Source organism: Triplophysa rosa, linkage group LG5, assembly GCF_024868665.1.
Source record: "Triplophysa rosa linkage group LG5, Trosa_1v2, whole genome shotgun sequence".
Classification (NCBI taxonomy): Eukaryota; Metazoa; Chordata; class Actinopteri; order Cypriniformes; family Nemacheilidae; genus Triplophysa; species Triplophysa rosa.
The window spans coordinates 147,853-171,550 of NC_079894.1; the positions used below are offsets into that span (position 1 = coordinate 147,853).

At 41.6% G+C, this 23,698-nt stretch overlaps 1 protein-coding gene across 1 annotated transcript; it reads left to right on the plus strand.

The window, feature by feature from the left end:
* The first annotated feature begins 13,386 nt into the window (after positions 1 to 13,386).
* On the plus strand, positions 13,387 to 22,948 carry LOC130554028 (rho guanine nucleotide exchange factor 18-like). Its single transcript, XM_057333416.1, has 13 exons — positions 13,387 to 13,405; positions 14,025 to 14,173; positions 14,282 to 14,460; positions 14,721 to 14,782; positions 14,887 to 15,063; positions 15,138 to 15,278; positions 15,388 to 15,491; positions 15,586 to 15,639; positions 15,722 to 15,769; positions 18,714 to 19,181; positions 19,274 to 19,535; positions 19,651 to 19,752; positions 21,958 to 22,948. Exons 1-13 carry the CDS (start codon positions 13,387 to 13,389, stop codon positions 22,101 to 22,103), a joined length of 1,911 nt encoding a protein of 636 aa, XP_057189399.1. The 3' UTR covers positions 22,104 to 22,948.
* The last annotated feature ends 750 nt before the right edge of the window (positions 22,949 to 23,698 follow it).

A 23,698-nucleotide genomic window follows, 5' to 3' on the forward strand; every position in this document is an offset into this window, starting at 1 on the left:
AGAAGTTCTGGTATGAAAGGCATGGAAAGGATAATTTAGTAAGTAACTTTGTTTTCTGTTTATGATGAGAGCAATTTAATTCTTACATTAAATATGTTGTTTGTAGCTTTTTTTCTTACAAATATTAATGATCAGACTTCTATTAAGAGGGCATTCCCCTAAAGCCACAGAGCCTACAATACATACATACTGTGGATATCAAAATATAAAATAAATGGCCTGATAAAAGATCATATCTTTTATATCCAAGTGGGCTAAATTGATTAAATATTTATTTTTTGTTATTTAAAAAAAACATATTGTCCGGACATATGGACCTCCGTTTGGAAGAAAGTATAAAGACTGGACCTCTTGGAACTTTAATTGAATACCCCTGGTGTAGGCCATGATTTGTTGCAATTTTGAGGTGTTCAGTCTTATGATTTAAATGCGATTGCTCTCCTCACGAATCAAATGTTTCTAGTTTTTTTCACTGACATGTGTCTTTAAGTGTTGAGGACTATAGTGCTTCTTTGAGCCTACATTCAGTATGAGTAAAATACTCAATACTGTTAAAATCAGATACTCTAAGACTTTTACTTTAGTCGTTTTGGAATTGGTGACTTGTAACTTGTAATGGAGTAATATTCGCTGCCAGGTATCTGTACTTTTACTCAAGTATGGTTTTCAGGTACTCTTTACACCTCTGCTGGTAACAATACATTATTACATGGTCAATGGCCACCTAGATTTGTGGCTTTAAAGTTAATAAAATGAAATACTTATAATAAAATAATAGTTTTAGGCATCAGACAAATTGATACTTAAATGATCGTTGACATAAAACAATATAATGACCTTTGCCATATGTGAGGGAGTGTCAATGGTGATGAATATTGATGTGTTTCACACCTGGAGAGATAAAGACCCAACACCTATAATGGACATCAAGGTGGAATGCTCTGAAGCAGCTAGAACAAAGAATGTGATCAGACTTAAATGACCAATGAAACGTATTATTTATTTTTCAAATAGTTCAGACTATGATCAACATGAGCACACAGTTACACATCATATGTCTGGCATGTGTCCTGTCTTTACCATACACTGATTTACAAAGCACAGAGATTCAGTGATGCAGCTACTTTCCTAAAAGAAAACTGTAAATAATTGTTAGCATATATTGTGCACAGTGTTAATGAATAATTAGGCTGTCAAACAATTAATCATGATTGATCGCCTCCAGAATAAAGGTTTGTGTGAACACAGTGTTTCCCCTACCATTACCTTAGGGGGAGCACCTCCCGCCCCCTTTGAAGGTCAAGTTATTTTTTTATGTTGCGTTAGAAACTAACTAAGACTGGACTATGACAACACTTGGTATAAACTAACATAGACTAGACTTCAAATGGTGACGACAATGAAGAGCACAGGACAGAAGACACAAGGGCGTAATATAGGGGAACTAACAAAGGCTAACAAGGGACAGGTGTCCCCCCTTAATGAACGCTCCCAGGCATTTACCAAGGGGCAAACTAGCGAGAAAAGACAGACTTGGTAACAGATAACATCCAAGAAAACATAGTGAACATTAACAAGGGCAAACATGAAATAATAATAAAGGGGTTGGGGTGACAATAAAAATAACAAACATGGGAGGGGGGTGGGGGAACAAAAGATTCCATAGAGGCAAGTCCAAAGGGATTGGGTGGGGGAGTCATAGTCTGGGGGAGCCATAGTCCGGGGGAGCGCTCGAGAGCGCGGGGTCCGGGTGGACTTGACCGGGGCAGGTTTGGCTGCCGGCCGGAGTGCCGGACAGGGTGCCGAACTGGAGGAACGGGCAGTGCTCTCTGTAAGCTGGGCAGCGCTCTCTGGTGGCTGGGCAGCGGGCTGGGTCACCGGCTGAGGCGCCGGCTGGATCGCTGGCTGGGGTGTCGACTGGACAGGACAGGATGCTGGCTGGACAGGACTGGGTGCCGGCTGAATCACCGGCTGTGACAGCGGCTGGGACGACTGCAGCTGGGCAGGGCTGGATGCCTGCTGCAGGACTGGACGCCGGCTGGACTGCTGACTGCGGGACAGGACTGGACGCCTGCGGCTGGGCAGGGGCTCTCCTGTTTTTGCCAAGTGGTTGACATCATTAGGACAACATCATGTTGACCCTGGGACAACATTTAAATCAACCAATCAGATTTCAGAAATAAGTTTACAGTTTATTTTAAATGTAATCTTCCAACCAGGATTAGGTGCTTCTAGACCATTGTTTTTCACTTATCATTTCCCTCTGATTTTAGGGGTGAGTTATGGTTAGGGTTGGGGTTTGGTGTGGGTTTAAGTCCTATTTATAAAAATGCTGTCCTTAGGTCAACAAAATATGTTGTCCTGAGGACATCAACCACTTAGCAAAATCAGGTCGAGCGGTCTCTATGACAGGTGATAGGGGATTTAATAACTTGCACTGATGAATTGTTGCAAGACCATCAACAAATTAAGACAACAAACTTGTAATAATTTTTTATTTTTTATAAAATAATAAATAACTTGTAATGGTTTTATTGCAGACAGCCTGTACCTGTCTCTGAAAAAAATTACATGAATATTAGACCTACTTTAAATACATTGACTTAACTACATTTACATTTACATTTAGTCATTTAGCAGACGCTTTTATCCAAAGCGACTTACAAAGAGTATAAGGAGCATTAAACGATATGTCATACAGGAGCAATAGTGCAATAGGTGCCAATACAAAGTTACTAGTTTTACCAAAAGCTAGACCACTACCTGTTGAGAGAAAGCGAGAGGGTTAGTGTTTTTTTTTTTTTTTTCATCTGTCTGTCAAGTATTCACAGAAGAGGTGGGTTTTAAGTAGTTTTTTGAATGTTGTGAGAGATGTAGTTGACCGGACCGAATTAGGAAGAATGTTCCACCAGGAAGGAGTTGTGAATGAGACCGAGCGGGAAAGCGATTTACTGCCCTTATGGGAAGGCAGTACAAGACGCCGCTGGTTTGCAGAATGCAGGGATCTTGATGGATTGTAGGAGGGTGTGAAAGTATGTCGGTGCAGATCCAGTGATAGTCCTGTAGGCAAGCATTAGTGACTTGAATCTGATACGGGCTTCAACCGGTAGCCAGTGGAGGGAGATGAAAAGGGGCGTCACATGAGCCCTTTTGGGCTGTTGGAAGATGAGGCGTGCTGCTGCGTTCTGAACCAGCTGGAGCGGTTTGATAGCCTTTGCAGGAAGACCAGCAAGGAGAGCATTGCACTAGTCCAACCTTGAGATTACCAGGGCCTGGACAAAGAGTTGTGCCGCATGCTCAGTGAGATAGGGTCTAACCTTTCTAATGTTGAATAAGGCATATCGGCATGACCGAGTTGTCTTTGCAATGTGATCATTGAAGGACAGCTGTTCATCAAATATGACTCCGAGGTTCCTGGCTGTTTTGGAAGGAGTGATTGTGGTATTGCCACGTCGGATGGTGAGACCGTGTTGCACCGTGGGGTGTGCTGGAAACACGAGTAGTTCTGTCTTGGCAGGGTTCAGCTGGAGGTGATGCTCTTTCATCCAAGCTGAGATGTCTTCTAGGCAGGCTATAATGCGAGCTGATACAGTGGTATCGTCTGGGTGAAACGAGATGTAGATCTGGGTGTCGTCAGCATAACAGTGGTAGGAGAAGCCGTGTGCCCATATGATGGGTCCCAAGAATGACGTGTAAATGGAAAAAAGTAGCGGTCCAAGCACCGATCCCTGAGGGACCCCAGTGATCATATGGTGGGCAGTGGACAGCGAGCCCCTCCATGACACCCTGAAGGATCTGCCGGAGAGGTAGGATTTGAACCAGCGGAGAGGAGAGCCTGAGATTCCTATTGATGACAGGGTTGCTAGCAGTATCTGGTGATTGACAGTGTCAAACGCTGCAGATAGATCTAGCAGAATCAGGACCGAGGATTTAGAATCCACCTTGGCTAGCCGCAGTGCTTCTGTGACCAATAGCAGTGCAGTCTCAGTGGAGTGGTTTGTTTTGAAGCCAGACTGCTTGTCATCCAGTAGTTTGTTCTGGGATAGGTAGGACGACACCTGGTTGAAAGCTGCCCTTTCAAGTGTTTTTGCAATAAATGGGAGGAGAGAGACAGGTCTGTAACTGTCGGTAGTAGAGGGGTCCAATGTGGGTTTCTTCAGTAGGGGCGTGACCTGGGCCTGTTTGAATGTGGATGGAAAAGTGCCGGTGAGCAGGGAGGTGTTGATGATGTGTGTGAGTGCAGGTGCGAGTGTGCTGGATGTGGCCTGAAGGAGATGGGAGGGTATTGGGTCAAGGGGACAGGTGGTGGGGTGGCTGGAGAGAAGTCTAGTGACTTCAGTGTCAGTCAGTGGGGTGAAAGGAGAGTTCAATGTTTGAAGTGAGGGAGGTGTGTACCGAGGTCTGAGGTGCTAAGAATTGTTCGCTGATGGATGATGTTTTCTCAGTGAAAAATACAGCGAAGTCCTCCGCGGTCAAAGATGAAGTGGGCGGGGGAGGAGGCAGACAAAGAAGAGAGTTAAACGTCTTGAAAAGCTGCAGAGTGTTAGGTGCATTACTCACCTTGGTGGTATAGAAAGACGTTTTAGCTGTGGTAACACTAGCAGAGAAAGAGGAGAGTAGTGACTGGTAGTCCCCTAGGTCAGCAGGATTCTTGGTCTTGCGCCATTTCCTTTCAGCAGCCCTGAGTGTACTCCGTTGTTCACGGAGGATGTCAGACAGCCAGGGGCAGGAGGGGGTGGCGCGGGCTGGTCTGGAGGACAGAGGACAAAGGTTATCTAGACAGGACGTAAGTGTTGAGCATAAGGTGTCGGTGGCGGTGTCAGCATCTAGAGATGCAAAGTTGGAGGGAAGAGAGGATGTGACTTTAGCAGAGAGGGTGCTAGGAGAGAGAAAGCGGAGGTTCCGTCTAAAATAAACGGGTGGTGGTGTTGGTGTAGTACATATAGGAAGGAGTATGTTGAAAGTGATGAAGAAGTGGTCAGAAATGAGAAGAGGTGTGACTTGAATGTTATCTGTGGTGGAGTTACGGGTGCAGATGAGATCAAGCTGGTTTCCTGATCTGTGAGTACAGGCTGTGGCGAGGCGCGTGAGGTCGAACGAGGCGGTGAGGGTGTGGCAGTCAGAGGCATAGGGTTTCTCTAGGTGGATGTTGAAGTCCCCGAAGACTACAAGAGGGCCGCTATCCCCCGGGAATGATGAGAGCAACACATCTAACTCTTCAATGAAGTTGTGAAGAGGACCCGGGGGGCGGTAAACTACAACAACACTGAGCTGAGTGGGAAAAGTGATATTAACAGCATGGTATTCAAATGAATGGTTGTTGCATTGGGAAGATAGTGGGGAATATTTCCAATTATTGTTGATAAGCAAACCTGTGCCTCCTCCTCTTCCGGTTTGGCGGGGAGAGTGAGAGAAGGAGTAGTTTGTGGAGAGAGCAGCGGGTGTGGCTGAGTCTTCAGGACGAATCCATGTCTCAGTAAGACCAAGAATGTGAATGTCAGACTGGCTGGCAAACGCATGGATGAAGTCAGTCTTGTTCACATCTGACTGGCAGTTCCAGAGACCCATAGGGGTGATGGGTGAGAACGCTGTATGCGGTGGAGTACAGGAATAAACTTGAAACACATGGTGTTAGTATACACGTGAATAAAACAACGCTTATGTTAAATATAGTGATGTGCCTTGCTGGTGTCTTTGCTCGGTGGAGTCGCGCAGGTAGAGTCGCAGGTCTTTACACTCGTCGGTCTTCACACGAGGAGGGCTGACGCTACCGCTGATGCGGCGGAGGCACTGTTTAAGTAAGTGTTGAGATTAGCTCGAACAGAATACAGCTGGAACACGCCTTCTCGGTTAGCAAAACAAAGCCTGAACGACTTGAAAGGGCCACGGATCAAACAGCAAACAAACTTGCTCCGTGCGTTTTAAGTGCAAAATTATAATGTCAAGCCGTAACGAGTGGCTAACGGCAATTAATTTAATGTGACTTCAGTAGCAACGGAACAAAAACGCTAACACCTTAGCAATCAGTCAACGACTAACGAATAATTAAATAAACAAGCTCAAATAATCTTAACTAACAACAGGCAACAGTCGAGTTCAACAGTTAAAACAGCTTAACAGGGTAAATAGCAGGCTCACGCACTACCGCAGACTTGTGATGATATTCGCTTCTCCAACTAGATAAACTAATTGAATTTTCATAAAATATAATAAAAAAGTAATATTTATCTTTAACTAAACTAAAAGGAGACCTCTTATGATCTGTAAATCAGCACATAAGCGGCACTCACGGTCCTCCATAAAACATATACAGTAGTGAGCAAATGTGCGAGGATATTTGTGCAATATTTCCTTGAATACACCCTCAGTTGGTACAACATAGGCCAAAAGATTAAATTCAGTTTACAAGCACAACTAAAAATGCATAAAACTTGAATAATTAATTAAAGAATGAAGAATCAACTTTCGATTACCAACGAAACTCAAAAGACACACTGTGGAAACATTGAGACTAGTTGACTTATATCCAGCTCTGGATTGTATTTTCTCTTTATATTCTCTGTTGTAATGTTTTCAGGGTGTCTCTTCTCTCTCTCTGTGGATTCTTTGAGTCTTTCAACAGCTTGAGAAATTCTCAGGTTTAAAAACAAATCTCCAAGACAGAGCAACAGCCAAAGCTCCTCTCAGGTGCTCTCGGTGTGGATATACAGTATCTTTATTCATAAATGTGAACTCAAAAGGCACATTCACAATAGAAGAAAGCCTTACACATGTAATGAGTGTGGAAAGATTTTTATTCGTGGACACAACCTGAATGTGCACATGAGAACTCACACCGGAGCAAAGCCTCACAGATGTTATCACCGTGATAAGACCTTCAACTTATTGTACACATGTGAATTCACACTGGAGAAAATCTCCTCAACATGTGATCAGTGTGGAGAGATCGTCCTTCATAAATATCTACTTAAAGAGCACATGAAAATGGAGAAAAAGTCAAACAAATGTGAATGGTGTGCAAAGACCTCATGAGCACATAAGAATTCACACAGTAAAGACTTGCAGGTGTCATCAGTGTGCCAGTCTTTTGCCTGTTCCTTCTGTGATATATAACAATATCAATTCAATTCCTTTAGTTCATTTTGTGCCTTCACTTTTTTTTTGGCCGATGAATCACAATCTTTATTCGAATAATACTACGCCCGCTAGACTTTTCTACATACATTTTTAATAAATGGTTACTTATTTCTGTCTGTGACAACAATGCCACCGTGTGATAAGTTTATCTACGCATCGTCACTTTGACAGTTATTCAATTAATCTGTGTAATTAAATATTCATGTAGATACTGTAGGGGATTTACAGTAAAAGACCCGTAGACCAGTTATGAATGAATGAAGAAGAAGTCAGGATTGTAATTAATAGAAGAAAATTTACTGAAGAGAAATAGTTTGTAGTTTTGCCAGCAGAATTCAGCTTCAGCACTCTCAAAGAGTTCCACAGGCCGACCTGCCTTACATCCAAAATACAGTGATATTTATGCTAACAGAGTCAACTAAAATACGTCAGTACTTAGTTAAGACGTCCTTCCGTGATTGGTTAGACCAAAATATAATGTCTGTAAAAGGACAAAAGGTCCACAACAATTTTAGAATATACGTCGCAGAACCTAAGCATTCATTAAAGACTTAAACCATGAATTATTCTCTACTTTCTGTAGCAGAAAAGGTTGGTGTTAATCATGCTTAAATCAACAATTTAAAATAAGATAATGATGAATAATAACTGATTAAGAAATTTCAAAACCACATAAAAGTATTTATATTTGAAGTAAGGTGAGGCAACGGCACCGGTCCCTTCAGTCCTCCGTTTTAGACCAATGTGAGGTCCAATACCTCACCTCCGGTCTAGTGAGGTCGCTACGGAGAACAGGAGTGGTGACGAGTGCTTCCCTGACAGGTCACACTCGCCTCTTCACCTCACCACGGACATGCCAGAACCTAAAAATTCTGGTCCCCATGGGAAGGGCTCTCGTAGTCCTCCACTCACAGTAGGGCATTGATGTCATCTCTGGTCAGATGGCGGTTCAAGTTGGTTGTCAGTTTCAACAACTGCTCCTCCTCCTCGATTGAATTGACTGTCCTGCAAGCAGACTTAAGATAGGAGAAACAGCAGTGGACAACCATCCATACACAAAAACAAAGGACTATGAGCCCTTACAGGCTTCCAAGCGCGTACAACAGATATTTTTCAATCTCAAAGGCTACTTCCTCGGACGCCTCAACAATCTCTTCCCATGCTTCTTCCACAAATTCATCTATGGACTCAGTTACATCCGTTAATATAGAACCGACAGAGAACGCGAACACCTAGGCAATAGCTAAAGCCGTTGGAGATTCACGGTCAGATGCAAAGGGACCTCCGTTTGATCGTTGCCGTACAGCATTCAAGTATTCGTATCCTTCAAAAACGCCATTACTCTTAATTTGTTTTATAAACTCATCAATATACTTTGCTTGAGCAATCCCAGCTTTTACTGTTGGGTAATATTCTGTCTTGTTAACCATATTCGCATAACATGACTCTAATTCCGCACACTTACCATGTTTACAAGTTCCCATAGGATACCATTCGGGCCCTAAAGTATGCATAGTTTTATGGGCACTACAAGGGTTAAATCTTAATTTTGTTTGTAATTCTCTAATCTCTTGTCCCAATACCGTCGGACTTACAAATTGACGAAATTGTTTTTCTTGATCGAACCACTCATCTCCTGAAACAACATCCGACACATAGGCCACTTAAATACCTGATGAGGTTTAAACTCTGACCACAAGAGATCTGAGATACCTAACGGTACCACGTACGTTGCCTGTCTGGCTTTAGCAATTTCCACAAACAAGTGACATTTTCAAATGCATCCATGCCGTAACATTATAAGAGATGGAAGTCACACTATGGTATATTTTCTGCAAATGATCATATAGTTGATCTATTTCAATGATTGACTTGTTAGCGAATGCCCTTGCAATCCCGTATTGTTGCATAACGTCGCTGATACCGGCCCAGGAACAATCAGGTTTAACAAACGAAGTGTTACACGTTTCCCACGGTATTGTCATAATTTTTACACCGGTCAACACTTCAGCAATCCTCATACACTTATCAGCCTGGTTTGCTGGGAAGGATCTAACGAACCATTGTTGAATTTCTCTACCCAGACAACGCTCGACTTGTGCCGTTTCTTTCCAAGGGTCGTCGACCTTAGTATATCATGGCCATGATAAGCCAAGTGCATCTACCAGTGGTAATCCGTTTTTACTGCCGTTTAAGTCAAAGTTGGCCTTGTCTGTCTTATCCATACGCCCTTGTCGGTCGCAAATCACACCATAAGGTCTGGCAGCATCCCATCGAACCAAATGCACCTTAACGGGTTTCAGAACATTCCACCGCATTAGGAATTTGTCATTTACCATGTCCTGATATCGCCTAGAACTGCAAGCGCTTAAGTTGTGCTGTGCTATTGTGATCCAACTAAGAAAGCTAAAATTTTCCTCAAACACATCCAACTCACCTTTGTTCACCCACTGGCCTGTTTGCATAATGAGGGTACTCTCTGGAAAATTTGGGGAGTGACCAAGCCAATAGGTCACTGTATCGTAGCCGTTAATTCGATAACAAATAAATTTACCATTTATTTTCTTAAATATAATGTTTGATTTAAATTTAGACCCTCAAAAAGATTTAGGCATGGGTATCTAACCCATGATGGACGACTGTTGACAATCTCGCAATCCAAATTTGCCACAAAGATATAAAGTTGGCCTGTCCAGACAGAGAGAGAATTTTTAATCCACATTAGAAATGACAAAACAATTATAATTAACATTACACACACACACATATACAGTATATATATATATATATATATATATATATATATTATTTTCTCTCTGCAATAAGTTTTGCAGAATTAACAGCTTCAAAGATCAGCTTCAGAATTTACAGTCTTCTAGGCCAGCCATCTGTATTGACAAGAGACTGGTTTCTTGATTCAGATTAATGGAAGACCAAAAATTAAGAACAAACACACAAGTAAGACCTGGATGTGAAATACATTCATGTGTCTTACTTATGAGGCATTTACTTGGATGTGACATTTCTCAATGGGTTTCAACTATTACAATTATCTATATTGTGCCAAGTGCACCTCTGTCCAGGAGAACAGATATATTAGGTTTTAATAAAACTTGATAAGGTCCATCAAAATTTGGACCTAGAGCATAAACAATTTAACATTACACTATTCCTTGTATCAGCCAGAGCAGGCTTGTCACCAGTGCTTTGAGATCATTTTGCAGAGCATCTTCCAATGGGCCAGATGCTCACTTGTGTTGAAAACAATCATCCTATGGCAACCGCGTGTAGCGTCCCATCATTAGCTCAGAAGGCTGATCTGAGTTGTTTTGTTAAGGCTGGATCTAATTTTAAAAAATAACTTTGGTAAAGCCGCATACCACAATTTCTCGCACTGCAACACGCTTTAAAGCAATGGCAGTTCTCAACATGTGCGATTTTTGTATCTACTGATTTACTAGACAGAAAGCAATATGAATATGTTGAGTTTACATTCTTCAGCACCCTACCAGTGAATTGTGTATCATGTGATCTGAGTCAGATTTAACGGCAACCCCATGCTGGAAAAACTTCATCCAGCAACATGTTGGCTGTTGCATCTGCTGTGAAAATTCGTAGTGTAAACGCCTCCAAACGTCTGGAAAATAAATCAACAACCGTCAGTATGTTATTGAATCCCCCACTTGGAGGCAATGGACCTATCAAATCGATTTGCCTTTTCCAAAAATCAATGCAAGAATTTTTCATCTTAGGCCACCACCATGTTTTGGAAATCATTAAATGTAGCTGAACTTCCAGCACTACATGTGCCAAACTATGATACAACAACAAGTTAAACTGTCCCTAGGTGTTCTTAACCAAATGATGTGGTGATATGATGTGTTAACACACATATATTTTGTGTATGTTAAGCAAGGTCACGTGTTTCTGTTATCCACCCTTTTGCCAAAATTGCCTTAATATGAGGAGAGACTACTATTTAGATGACTATCCGGTCCTGTTTTCTGGGATGAGCATCATTAGCACTTTCTTGGAGTGGATTCTGTCTGGAGGCAGTCTGTATTTTTTTTTACAACTCCCCATTTGATACTCTTGGCCCAAAAGAAGCATCACCTCCACTCCCTTCAGATTACACCTCCCTTATTGGGCAGGTGCCAGTGACGGTGAAGCCCTGCCTTAGGTTGTCCTCCTCTGGCCACCGGAGAATCTTACCCGTCATTGGGTCATCACCTCATGCACGCTGGTTTTCGCTCCATCCCATCAGACAAAAATCATCATGGCGTCTCTCTCTCATATGGCACTACAAAACATTTTCTTTGGTTTGGCAGACAGGCATTTCATGAACCATCATAGTCAATGGAAACACCTATAATATAATCAAGACAATTGAAGAATAACCACAACTATTTGAAAAGTATACTTTGATTAAAAAAATTTACATCTTAAATGTTCATTTGGTGAGGGATGAGCACAGAACTGCAATCCCCCGTTTATGTAACTCTTACAACATTTTTAGCTCTTTTTTAAATATATCAACGTTTGGCAACATGCATGGGTTCTGGAATGCTAAGTGGGGTATTTTTGCAAATCAAATTTGTCTTTTGCCCATACATCAGGAAATTCAGGAATAATGAATTTACATTCAGAATGAGTCTCCATCTCTGCCACTGCATCCTTTTTCATGGTGGCGGCCTGCTTGAGATAAAAGAACAATTTTGTCTCTTAAAAGTAGAACATCGGCTTCTAGGTTCTTCAAAATATCAACATGAATTATGGTGACTACTGTGATTTTACCAACACAGAATTCTGTCCATAAGACATTTTTAGTGTTTGCAAGCACAAGAGGATTAGAAACTGAATCATTTTTACTTCTTTGCCATTTAAACTCCCTATATGCAAAGAATCAGATGTGGTTTCACTTCCCTTTGTTTAGATAGAATATTTCATTATGGTAAAATCTTCCACAATTATTTTACTTAAAACTATCTGTGATAGCCACAGGCTCTATGCCTTGACGGGCTACACTCAAAACTCACTATCACATCTGGGAGATTTCTTTCACCTTTCATCACAGCAGCAGATGCTTTGCCCACGTTTTATTCATAGTGAATTATCAAATGTCAGGAATGTGGACAGAGCTACTGATAAGCATCTCTGTGTTCTCAGATCACATGTCCACATTAATATCAAATATATATAAATAGTTTGTTTTATATGTGAGGTTGTGACACCTCTTAGCTACTTCCACTATTTCCCCTTCTGGGGACAACGGGACACCTCCCATTTCACTCATCCATGAATCAGCACATACGATTTTGTAACCCTAACCCTATCATTCTTTTAATAAATTCACAGATTTCCTTTCAACTCAGTGCTTCAGAGCAGAGTTGTTTACAACATCTGCTCGGTTCCATTTCTTTATCTGTTTCAAGGCTGACTTTGTTACTCAGTGCGTAAGCCATTTCTTAAACGTTGAAACCCATGAGAAAGGTAGAAGTGAAAGAGTGAGGCGGCAAATTCTTACCAATACAGCTTGACTTCTTACTGGCAAAACCACAAAGAATGATTCAATCTCATATACTGGTACATCTCCAATTTGGGTCAAATTATTTCTTATAACATGCAGGATCGTTCCCAATGCATCCACCAACCTTGCCTTTGTCTCTGTGTTAACCTTGAAAATAATGTTCCTTACTGACTAAAACATCTAAACCGGAGTACTCCTATCTGGATGGAAGAACGAGAGAGCTCTGGTTTCCGATTTTACACTAGTGCTCACTCACTTAGTGTCTTTCCCACTCCAACCCGGAGTGGCGTGACACAGCCGCCGAATTTGCAATTTCCCTGCCTAGACGGCTGCACGGAACCGATAAGTGTTTTTGGCAGACCCTCCTGCCTACTAATACATATATGTCTGTGTTACACAGGCATTACTTTTTTAAGTTAAGACGTCCTTCCGTGATTGGTTAGACCAAAATATAATCTCTGTAAAAGGACAAAAGGTCCACAACAATTTTAGAATATACGTCGTAGAATACGGTTCTATAGTTTATCAGGTATGACAGCAAACATGAATAAAATATAGATTCATTAAGAAATGTGAAGATAACTAACATTCCCTATAGAGCGACCTTAACAGAAAAGACTGAGTTATGAGCATGATGTCGTCTTGCTGTGTAGATGCAGCAAATCTGAAATCACTGTAATAAAACTCATAAACTCATAAACACAAAAAATACAAATCTCAAAATGTCATTCGAATGTAACAGTGAGTGCAGATCAAGGCCGGTGGAAGTAAAATGCTGCACATCACCCTTGACTTCTAAGGATTTACAATAATTGCGGTTATCTGAAATAATTGGAATTATGATAAATAGTTGCAATGAGACGATTATTTAATCATTGTGACAGCCCTAATTTTAAAACGTTTTTGCTAAAGGTTTGGACTACAAGTATATCAGTCAGCGTTGGACCAGTGTTGTTTGCGTCTTCTGAACTTGTCTATAATAATAATGCTAATGCTAATTCATAGCAGGCTAAGCCACACCTTTCAAACGTTACTGACCAATTCCATTTTGCAAATAAATTTGCCATCTTTACAGTTTTCACCATGTTGCTTGATCATGTTTAATCTCTTTTAGAACACGCTTATTCCTGAAGGTGTTAGTAATGTTAGTTCACTGGGAAAGGAACAACTGTGTTGTTGGTGATTCATAAAATGCAAATCCACAGGTACCACTCCTTTGAGAGTCCAAATAGGTGCAGGCAACACAAAATTAATTCCCTCATCTTTTGGTGATGTGATAATTTCAGATGTTTGTACAAAAAACTGAACAGTGTTTATAACATAACCGACTAGCAAAAGTAACCAGGGGTCAGTTTTTTAGATGGGCTGTGTCTTTTATTGACTATTGATATATTGACTATATTGATATTTACATTTGTTCATATTATCTCAGACGTTCTTGTCCTGCTGTTATCTGATGTTTTGCTGCTGTTACTGGAGAAAGATCAGCGACTTTCATTTCCCTCTCTAGTGAGTTTGGACAAAAGACTGTTTGATGTGTGTAATTATACACACTTGTTGTTATCATACCTGTCGCTGTATCATTCACATTCAGCTGTCTAACATGTGCTTCTGTAGGACAAGCAGCCTGCGGTCATCTCGCTTCGGAAGCTCATCGTCCGTGAGGCGGCTCACAACGAAAAGACTCTGTTACTGATCACAGCCTCCTCCGACACTCCAGAGATGTACGAGTTTCGCACTTCCTCTAGAGAGGTGCGCAAGGCTTGGGCAGACCAAATCTGGAAAGCTGTGGAGTGGTGCGTTTCATAGTCACATCTACAGTGGCATTTAATACTAAATCCTTTAAAATCTAATATTTAAAGTTGCACTAGAGAGGTCAAATGAAATGGCAAAAGATTGAAAGACGTCAGCTTTCTGATGGCATACTATACAGATATAGGAGGAAAAATGTACACACATTGCCCTCAAGTTTTGTCAAAATGGATCAGATTAAAATGTGTATTATGTAACAGGCTGTTTTTGTGAAGTTTCATGCAGATTTCATCTTGTGTTTCAGCTGTCCAGAAGAAGAGGAGGAGGAACCAGAAGAACTCTCTGAGAGAATCAGGGACTTTGCACGTATGACAACTTTTCTGTCACAATCTATGAATCTATAATCCTCATTAGCTAAGAGCTGGTGTCATATTTGTGTGTGTTTACTTTTAATTGTGTTTTCCGAGCAGAGGATCTGTACATGAGGGATGCTGTTATAGAGCACTGCCTCAAAGAGAAGCACCGGTTGTTTGTCAGCATCGTGACGGGTTTTGAAGAGCACTCATCATCTGAGGGCCGTCTGCTGTGTGGTAATGCAGTGGAGCCCCAGCAGGGGGAGCAACTCCTCTCTGGAGCCCTGAAGGATGGTGAGACTCCTTTTGTAGAAAAGAAAATTCATATGCGAATCAAAATGCTAAATATTAAAATTATTTTCCTTCAGTGGGGCTTTTACAGCAGTTGCTGTTAGAACGTGAGATGGACCGATGTTCATCCACTAGAGAGGGAGTGGATCTGATGCCACTGCCCAAGAGACCCGCTAGCTTTACAGGTTTTGATGGTGATGCCTACATGCCACAAGAAAGTAAGAGCAAATCTGCAGTTTCCTGCGCTATACTGTTTTATTTCATACTTTATAAGTGGTGTTGTAATATATAAAATCTTACCCTTGTTGACTGGTGGACTGTTTGCAGATGGTGCTGGGAGTTTAGAGAAGAGAATAAGAGACAGAAACCAGCGAGGTAACTCAGATCCTCAGCTCAGAGAGCTTTATCCTGGAGAGAGTCTGGAGCTGTCGGTGAGCACATCACGCTCATCACTGTCATACAGATTTAGTTGTTCTTATTTGTGGTTGTGCTGGTGTAAGCCCAGTTCTTGTCTTTACACATTAGGCGGATGAGGAGATGAATCTACAGAGCAGGACAGTCAGTTTTCCTAAAGCAGAGGTGAGAGATACTGTATGTTCATGAATGTTTTACTTGGATCTTTTTAGATTAGTTTTGACATGATTTGTTTGTATCTCTGCAGCTTTATGAAACTGTAACTAGTCTATCACAGAAGCTTTGCAGCCTACAGGTAAAGCTAAATATGTTTTTTCTTTTTACATTTTTTTGATGATAAAAATCTTTTTCACCTTTATTGAATTTGTTCACATACTCTGTTCATTTTAATCGATTTTCAATTTTGGCTTCCAACAACTATTCAAACAAAACAATTTTCCGTCACAGTAAAATAATTATTGTGTCTTATTCTATCTCTGAAGGATTGTCTTATTTCTTCTTGTTATAAATCCACAGAGCACCCCTTTACAGCGGCTTTCCTTTACTAACATCCCACGTTGGATCAGTTTTCTTTTGTTTTTGTTTTTCCGTTGAATTCACTGTTGATTTTCTTATTCAAATAATAACATGTTGTTTTCAAAGTCAATGCATAGTCATGTTTTGCTCGCAACGTCACACGTTTTGTGAAAGTCGATAAAAACTTTTGATAGTTTTGGAGCTTTGGTGTGCCGACTTTGTATATATTTTTCATGTGATTAGTATTTGTCGAGCACCCATTTCAAGTTGATGTGCGTGCGTTTGCTGTGCTTTGCTGCTAGGGCACCTAACCCAGCTCTCTGGGAAGAGATTTGCGTTATTGCAGATCTCAACCTGAGAACTTCCAGGAGTATTGGCCTGGCAGTGGTGGGGGAGCGAGGTCTCTGGCTGGGACTGTCAGGGCTCTTGGACAGAGAGATAGTGGACTTCTTGGACACTCTGGTTGTCATGATTCTGCCTCATCTTGTCATGTCCTTCTTGATCTTGTGGCAGAATCACGGCAGGATCCCTTGTTTTATGTGGAGAGAGGCGTTTTGGCCGTGTAGGCCTTCCATATCCTCCCTATCCTCCCTCTCAGGTGTTGCGTCTTTACGCCCCGCCCTCTCGTTCCCTTGTTAGCTTCCCCTTAGTGTTTTATCCCTGTCACCTGCCGTCACCCTCCCTGTGTTATCATCCCTCGTTTGTATTCCCCTATTTAAAGCCTCTGTTTTTCCTGTCCCGTGTTGGTTCATTGTTTCTCGGTTGTTGTTCTATGTTCCTTGTTCCTAGTACAGTGTTCCTCGTCCTCATCCATGTCTCCATAGTTTCTCGTGTTCTGCCTTGCCTCGCCCTGGGTGTCCTGTTAAAGTGAGTTTTGTCTGTTTGTTTAAGATTAGTTCTCGTTTTGCCCCCCTTGAGGGAAGTTTTTGTTTTCCCCTTTTGTAAGGAGTCTTTTTGTTCATAGTGTTTGTTTCCCCCATTGTGGGTTTTTATTTTATCATTTAATAAATACCTTTTTGTTATCCCCTTCCTTGTTGCCTGCGCCTGGGTTCTCTGTCCCCGCCATTTCATGACACTGATTGAGCCCAAAGCACTTTTCGGGGCATCAGTTAGTGCTATGTGACAGCGGTGTGACTTGAGAAAACAAGAGGGCGTGGCTTTCCAAACCTGCCTCCCTTGCAAGTCCACCGCTAAGCCACCAATATCTGCACATCTGAGTTTTGAAAACCCCCAAGAAATGCTCAAACAGTGTTCAGGCGTCCCAGACCTGCTTAGCCTCAACAGACTGAGCCACAGCTGAAACCAGCTCAGCCAGAAGGAAAGCTGTCTTCTGCTGCAACTAGACAATGGCCGGCAAACCCTCAGGGAGGCAAGAAGCGGTGTGCTACCTGACCCGTCCTTCTGCTCAGGACGAGAGGTCGAGCATCAGCACTCCCAGAGTATCTGGTGTTATCCTCCATAAGTCCTTTTCTCCCCTTCTGCCAAAGACGGTGTTGTAAAGTTCTCTCTAGGGGTGTTCATGCGCAGTACACCCCTAGGTTTTATCCCCAATAAGTTGGGAGAGAGAGAAATTTTTGAACACCAACAAAATCATCTTTAACAAAGAGGCACAAACTTAACGCAGCTATTCTAAATATAGAAACGGATACTTGCGAGCTCTGTGCTGGTACATATCCGCATGCGCGTGGAGAGATGGAAATGTTCAAATGGTTTCAGAATGCAGTCCTGCTGAAAAGTTCCGGGCCTCGTGACTCGTGACCAGCCAGGTGTGCGAGGCAGCAGAAGTCCATTGTTCCTTCTTTCCCCCCAGTGGGGGAAAAGGCAGTCTCCAAAGAGATGCCTGAACCAGTTTCCGGTGAGGGCAGTTAGAGCGGAGAAGCCAAGCTCGAGCACTGAGCACTATCGATATTTCACCTCATGAGAGGGCATGCCCACCTGAGTTTGAATCGACGAATCAAAGTTAAGCAGGGAATAGGTTCTTTGTCCACTCGACAGCTAATTTGCGTCTTTATGACCACCTAGCCACTTTACAAAATACCAGTCCAGATTATTTCATTAAGAGTAAAGTAAAGTGTTCTATGGTCACACAACAAGTCGGAAATCAAGAGACAAACATTTAGGTACCAAATATGCCAGGTTTGAATCACATTAAGTCGTGATTCATTTGGATGTACGAATACAAACAAAGCCTGAATCAAACGTGCACATTTGCCAGTTACAGATGATTTAAAATGGCAAGAGCGCCAACATATAACGGGGATATTTATATATATTTATAGAAAAGGACAGTTTAGTGTAGTTTTGTCAGAGAAGTTTCTCTGGATCAACTATAGGTCTTAAGTTTGAGGTGGAACAAAACAGAGAAACTTCTCACATCTCCTTTGCTTGCTTTGAAGCTTAGGAGTCGTAAATATCCCATGGAGAAACAAAAAGTTATCAACACTTTCGGGGGGAGAACCAACCTAAATCCAGGTTCCCCTGGAGCCAGGTTTGGCTCTGGTCTTTTGATGATTGTATCAAGAAACCAGGACAAAAGGAAGTGAGGGCTTTATGGCTCTTCTTTTAATGATCCATACACAAGATCCAATACTCTGGCTATGCCAGGCACTTCAATTTTGTAAACTTAATTGTATAGTCTAACACTTTAATACTCTTGTCTTGCTCAACTGTCACCTACATTCATGCAAATCTTTCATTGTCTTTGCTTTCTGTCCTTTCTTCAGTCTGTCGTGTCGCAGTTAGAAAGCCACATCGAAGTGCAACGCACCATTATCGAGGAGCTGATGTCCCGGCCCCGGAGCAATACTCTCCTGGAACAGGAAAAACAACGAAACTGGGAAAAGCAGCGGGAAGAGCTGGCCAACTTCCAGCGACTGCAGAGTCAGCACAGGCAGGAGCAGATGCAATGGGAACAGGAGCGAGAGATGCAGAGGATTCAGACAGAGAATGGAGAGAAAGAGCTGAGAGAGAGAGAACTGGTGTGCAACAAGCAGGAGATTCAGCTGGCGGAGGAGAGACAAGAGCTGGACACATGCAGAGAGCAATACCAGCAGGATCTGGAGAGACTTCGAGACTCCATGCGTGCTGTAGAGAAGGAGAAAGAAAAGCTGGAACAGATGCAGAAGAAGTTCAAGAAGAATGAGAATGTGTCCAACACTGGAAACTTTACTCTGGAGAATGAACAGATCCAGGTTTGTGATTGAAGACTGTACTAGTCTTCTGATACTTGTGTAATGTGTTTTTGGTTTAAAGGTAGACTAGATAATTCTGGTTTCCTCTCCAGATACCTCTTCCATACCCCAAACTGAATGTAGTTTCTTCCGGTTTTGAGGAGAGGGCACCCCTGGTACCACCACGTAGAGAGAGCATCACTACCCTGCCTGTCAAGACAGAACCAGTGCCCATCCACCTCATCAGCACCACCAACCAAACATACAAAGGCAATTCCGTCCAACAGCAGATCCCCACAAAACTGGCCGCACAGCCGAAAGGCAAAGACAAACACAGCAAGCACAGGAACTCACACCAGCGCACCCACAGTGCAGGTAGTTACTGATATTAGACCTCTATCAGTCTGTCATGTTGTTTTGTGTGTTTTATTGGGCTATGAGTACGTTGTGAGTGCTTTTCACTGTTTTAAATGTATTTTCACACCTTTAGCTGGCATAGAGGTCTCTCAAGTCCTACCCATCAAAGTTACTGGAAAAGAAGGAGGCAGTTTAAGAGCCACGGGATGCAGCAGTCCCCATCGGCTCCATCCAGGTAAAAGCTACTGAATGACTTTAGTTTATATACAGCATCAAGAGGGCACTGGCACCTGCATTGTTCTTAGAAAAGCAGTTTTCAGCTATCCCTGGGTCAAACCAGGCACCAGCACTTAAGACATTATATCAATCAAGTATGACGATGTTTAAGGTTGCTTCCTCAACCACATAGCAGCTGTGCAATATTTACCTCCAGGCACAGTGCAGCGGGTCATTCATTTGGTTTTTGGGAGTGTGAATGTCACTCTTTAACCTGCCACGGTGGCTGATAAGGACAACTCGTCTCAGTTATGTGATTAAATTGCCACTGCTCATTCTGTAGACCAAGATGAACATGGGACTGCCCAAAGTTCCTACCACTCCTTTTAGGGATCAGCAATCATCTGATCCTCAAGGGGAAGGAAGACCCAGCCTTATCCCGGTTGTTTCTAGTGCCCACACTGCTCATATATCTGGACAGCACAGAGGGCTTTAGATGCTCTGAGAAGCTTTTTGTCTGCCTTGTGGGACAGCATAAGGGGATGGCTCTTTCCAAACAGAGGCTGCCCCACTGGATTGTTAATTCCAGTATTTTTGCATATACCAGTCTCAAGATCTGCAGTGCCCAGTTGGAGTGTGTGTGCACTCCACCAGAGGTCTTGCATTATCATAGTGAAAGTGACCTATTTGTCAGATATGTGACCCATACCCAAAATGTGACCTCTGCATTTAACCCATCCAGTGAGTAGTGAACACACGCACAGCAAGTCGTGAACACACGTACACCCCCGTAGCAGTGGGCAGCTATCACTGCAGCGCCCGGGGAGCAAGTAGGGATAAGGTGCCTTGCTCAAGGGCACCTCAGTCATTGAGTCGTAGACACTGTCAAAATGTGTGCCATATTAACGGACCAAGTTAATGGACACTGTGAAGGTCTTTTGAGTGCTCAAGGAGTTACTCCATTAGGCTAGATACTCATGTGTTTGACCATCTTTATGTAAGCCCTTGTACCAGAGCTCAGCGCTCCATATGTGTGCCGTCCCATTGGTCTTCCCCTTGGTAGCCCTAGGACACTATGGCTGGGCACCCTCACCCTGTAATAGGGTCCATCCCAAAGGTTTTCCATATCCAGTTAGATGTGGTCTCCCTTTTTTCTTCTTCTAGGTGAGGGAGAACTTCTCCCAGCTTGTTTCATGCTAGGTGGCTAACTATTTTTTGAGAATGCCACCGTCTATAGCCTTTTGTGGTGCTTGCTCCAACCATATGGGCAGAAAGTCAACTTGCTCTTTACTGAAAGTTTGCCTTAGGACTGAGCGCTCACAACAAGGCACATATTAGCTTGCCCATGTTTGCGCTGCTGTACCTAGTAGAACAGTTCAACATGTGGTGTGTAGTTTAGTCATTGAGTGACAGAAAGGGAATGTCTCAGTTACATATGAAACCCCTGTTCCCAGATTGAGGGAAAAAGACATTGTGTTCCTCCTGCCACAGCATTAATCTGAATACATGAAGCATACAGACTTGCTCTTATATCTGGATATCTGGGGCGGTGAATGCCATGCAATTTTCACTTGGCAATTTTCATTGGTCTTTCTAGAAAGATCAGAGGGGACTAGGCTCCCAAGAGCAAACATCTGGTGTCACATCATGGACACAACGCCTCCATCAGGGAACGGAGGTTACTTACTTAACTGGGACTGGGTGAACATACTGTATAAATATAATTAAATATTGAGTCTTTATATATGTAGTAGTATTTTGTTTTTAGTTGTCAGAAATAATATTGTGTATAATTTAAAGAAAGAGGGATAACCAAAAGCAGTATATATGGTGGCACAGGTTGAGGACTTTACTAAGTGTGTGAATAACTGTCATCACTTAATTGGTTTGAAATATAAAAATATGTCATAGTTACCAATATTGTATATGTGTGTTTCTGGTAATACGTACAATATGGGGCGGTTTCCCAACAGGGCTTAAGCCTAGTCCTAGACTAACTTAAATGTTAAAGTTATCTTGATCAAAAACAACTTACACTGACATATCTCAAAATATATCAGTGTGATTGTTTTGTCTCAAGATGCACACAGTAATGTTTTTTTAAGTATGTTTTTTTAAACAACTTAAATATCCTAATTTAACTAAGGCCTTGTCCTGGTTTAAGATAATCCTTGCCTGTAAAACCGGTCCTATAAGTAACTGTATTGTTGTGATGTTTCTGCAGATATGTTTATTCATCCAGAGAAGTTGTCCAGCTCTGTGTCCTCTCATTCAAACACGAGCAGGAAGCCTCACAACACAAACACAACACAGCCAGGACACCGTAAAGCCAAAGATCATGAAAATACAGATGACATTTTATTCTTCTAGTGTCTCTTGTGTTTCAGATGGACAGTGATCACTGTTTCACTAACATGATCTGAACAGTCATGTTATGAGATACTGCATAACATACATTTAACAAGTAATGAAATCATTCAGATTTTAATCATAGTTGTGAAATGTTTTGTTTTAATTGTGATTTTAATCATTTTTAATTGAAGAAAAAACTAAGTATAGTTGAAAAAAATGTGGAAGAACTGTTTTAATCTCTGTTAACCCTTTACAGACATATTAGCAGAGTGTAAGGCGTGAAATCATTGCTGAAAGGACAGTCAGGAGTTATTGTACAATTAAAATCTCTTCAGTGATTCATTACAGAACATTTTGTGTCTTATTAAATGATCATTCATGTAAATATCTGTTTTATTGGCTATTTATTGTGATTCACATTCAGGGATATTTGACTCCAGAAGCATTACACCAGAAAGTCTTAATGTTCTCATTGACTCTTTGCTGGACTGTGATGTTATCAGGACATTAATAACAATGTTTCATATTAATACTGTACAATTATGTTGAAATGTCAATTTATTCGTTTTATCTCCAGTTTCCAGATGATTTTAATGGATATTTTGCTCCTGTCAATTGGAAAATAATGTTTATGAAGAAAATATTTTGTTTATGAAAAAGCCTTGTTTTCATATCTGGAAATAAAGCTGATACTAGTGAAAGTTAAGAATGTATTTTTATGAATTTTCTTAATATTTGTCACAATTCTGTTAAAACATGTTTTGAATATTTCATCTGCATCTGATGCTGTCTTAAAATGAACCTGTACATAGTAAATATTTCATTGCAGATTTTGCTGTTTTGTTCTTGTGTGGAAGAAGTAAACCTGTACTTTGTAGTGCTTGTTTTTTTATCATAAACGTGGATAATCTGCTGTTATCAAAATATTTTATACCTCAGTTGGTTCACTTTAAAAGCACATTTTTGATATGGATTTTAATTTACAATAGTTGTAGAACATAATCAAAATATCGAAGTGTATGTGTGGTCGTGTGTGTGATGCATCATCAGGCTTGTTCGACTTGATGCGGCGCCGCAAGATCCGACAGGCGGTGACATCAAAGTACCGCGAGAGAGCTTCTTAAAACCATAAAAACTTTGCTTTCGAATCGCTCTCGCGGTACTTAGATGTCACCGCCTGTCGGATCTTGTGGCGCTACATCAAGTCGAACAAGCCTCTCATGTTTGGTGGCTCCTCCTCCTCACGACAGCTGCAGGTGAAAGTGAAACTATTACATCAGGAGCCATTTTACAGCAAAGCCTCGTTCAAGAAAATAAACATAAACAAGCTAAAAACACAGTAAGTATCAATAGTCTAATGTTTATTCAGTAGATTCAATATTGTTTTGCTCTGAACATCACATTAAGTTTATTGGTTGAAGAAACTCTGCTCTTGGAAGTATGTGTTATTTTTGAATCAAAAGTGTGTTTATAAACTCAAACTTAAAGTGAGTTTTGGAAATGTAGTTTACTGTTAAGAATCAAATGGTGCAGCTACGTATGCTGTGGAGGATCCTGATGTGAAGGAATGCATAACAATCAGTATTTTGTTTACAGGTTTAAGAATTAACTTT

Coding starts and splice junctions, on each gene's coding strand:
- LOC130554028 (XM_057333416.1), top strand. Junction 19,182..19,273: donor TGGAGAATGAACAGATCCAG/GTTTGTGATTGA, acceptor TTTCCTCTCCAG/ATACCTCTTCCATACCCCAA. Junction 19,536..19,650: donor CCAGCGCACCCACAGTGCAG/GTAGTTACTGAT, acceptor TCACACCTTTAG/CTGGCATAGAGGTCTCTCAA.